The sequence below is a fragment of the Fopius arisanus genome, unplaced genomic scaffold, assembly GCF_000806365.1.
Source record: "Fopius arisanus strain USDA-PBARC FA_bdor unplaced genomic scaffold, ASM80636v1 scaffold00002, whole genome shotgun sequence".
NCBI lineage: Eukaryota > Metazoa > Arthropoda > Insecta > Hymenoptera > Braconidae > Fopius > Fopius arisanus.
Window position 1 is genome coordinate 2,512,986 of NW_011887741.1, and position 1,750 is coordinate 2,514,735.

Here is a 1,750-nt window from a genome sequence, read left to right on the forward strand (position 1 = left end):
AGGATATTTTCAGATAGAGGAGACGGTAAAGAGGGAAGAAAAATAGGGGGTGAAAAAGTAGGAAAACGCCTGACTGGAATGCTCACGGTGCTGGTGGTGTTGGCCATCAGAAAAGTTTTTCGCTGAAGCACTGGAACTGTTATTTCACGTGTGCACTGGTAGAGGACAGCTGTAGCAAAATTAAGTAGACTTTTCTGTAGATCGAGGATGGTAAGACGATAAACCTGACTGGCATTCCCAAACGTCTGATTGTTCTTGTCCTGATTTCAATTCGATAGGGAGAGCTCAAATTAGATGAAGTGCAGGTCAGCCGTATTCCAACGATTTTTTTCCCTGGAAATTGGAGCGAAAGGTCATATGCATTCGGCAGAGAAAGAAGTTTCGGAAAAAAGCTCTCAATTTTCAGGTGTTTAACATTTTTAACTGGTCTTCCAGAGCTAGCGGTGAAAAACTTGGAAAATTTATGGAATCCTGGGGAATGGAGGGAAGGAAAAGTTTTGAGGTATTATCATTGGTTGGATGTATGTAATTAATCATTCGTAATTTAGTTAATAAAGTTTTTTGATGAATCTAGGTCAAATTCTTGAGAGAAATTCCGTTAGAATTCCATCAAAAAATTCCGCCTGAAGATTTACTTTTGAGCGAAAATGGGTGAAAAAAAATGGATGCCAACCCTCACACCCCAGTTTTCTGGTTGATCCACTCCCGGAAGTAGGCGACCTCGGAGTAGACGCCAGGATATCTAGGCCTGGCGCAACCATTTCCCCAAGAGACAACACCAGCAAGACGTCCATTGACGGTCATGGGTCCACCGGAATCCCCCTGACAGGCGTCCTTACCCCCCTCAGGATAGGCTGCGCAGATTTGTCCAGGTGGAATTCCACCGAAGCTCTTGTAGGCGTCATTGCATTCCTCCATGGAGATGAGGGGGACGCTGACTCTGTTGAGAACTTCAGTCGTCACTCCGCCCTCCATCACGGAACCCCATCCCGTGATTACGGCCTTAATTCCATGTCGGCTTGATTCCCCGGGTCTGAAGAGATCAATGGCACGTCGGGTCTCGTCCAGTTCGAAAGGAGTTTTAACCCGCATCACTGCCACGTCGTTCACAGGAATTCCGAAAGGATTTGTTTTGTGATTCTCGTGTTGCACGATCTGAAAATATACCAATTCCATTTTTTTTTATTACCCTACACCGCGGAAAAATAATATTTGCAATTTCAAATATGAATATTAAAAAATTATAATAACGGAAAAGTGACAGGGAATTTTTGTGGAGGATATTATGTCCGTAATTAACGGAAAAATGACAGCTATCGCGTATTTTTTTCCTCGTGAGTGAATTTTCGGCATTGATACCTGGGAGACTTGATGAAGTGATCCCCCACTACTCATTGTTGCGCTTCCAGCTCTGATTGTGACCTGATAAGGTGAGTAATTAGCGCAATGAGCAGCGGTTAAAACCCATTCCTTGGAGATGATGATTCCACCGCAGAAGCCGAACCCATTGACCTGGAGGGACACCTGATACGGCACTTCCTGAATTGTCGTTGGTTTACCTCCAACGATACGACCACCTGGGGTGAATGGGTTGATAAGGCTGTACCACGGCCCCTCGGCTGCTGTAAATGCATTTGATCGAGATTGGAACAAAGGGAATTGATGAATGTGTAATGACTACGACCAGATAATCATCGAATTAACAAGCCCAGCCAATCGATCAGATACACGGCGAGAAATATTTCCGAAA

At 44.5% G+C, this 1,750-nt stretch overlaps 1 protein-coding gene across 1 annotated transcript in view; it reads right to left on the minus strand.

The window, feature by feature from the left end:
* Nucleotides 1–6: 6 nt before the first annotated feature.
* The window catches only part of LOC105267934 (transmembrane protease serine 9), a 10,635-nt gene continuing 8,891 nt past the window's right edge, over nt 7–1,750 (minus strand). Inside the window, exons 7-9 of the mRNA XM_011307130.1 lie at nt 1,360–1,622; nt 674–1,155; nt 7–333 (exon numbers count right to left, since the gene is read on the minus strand). Coding sequence (XP_011305432.1) covers nt 676–1,155; nt 1,360–1,622 — 743 coding nt within the window. The 3' untranslated portion in view covers nt 7–333; nt 674–675. The remainder of the gene's footprint in view (nt 334–673; nt 1,156–1,359; nt 1,623–1,750) is intronic.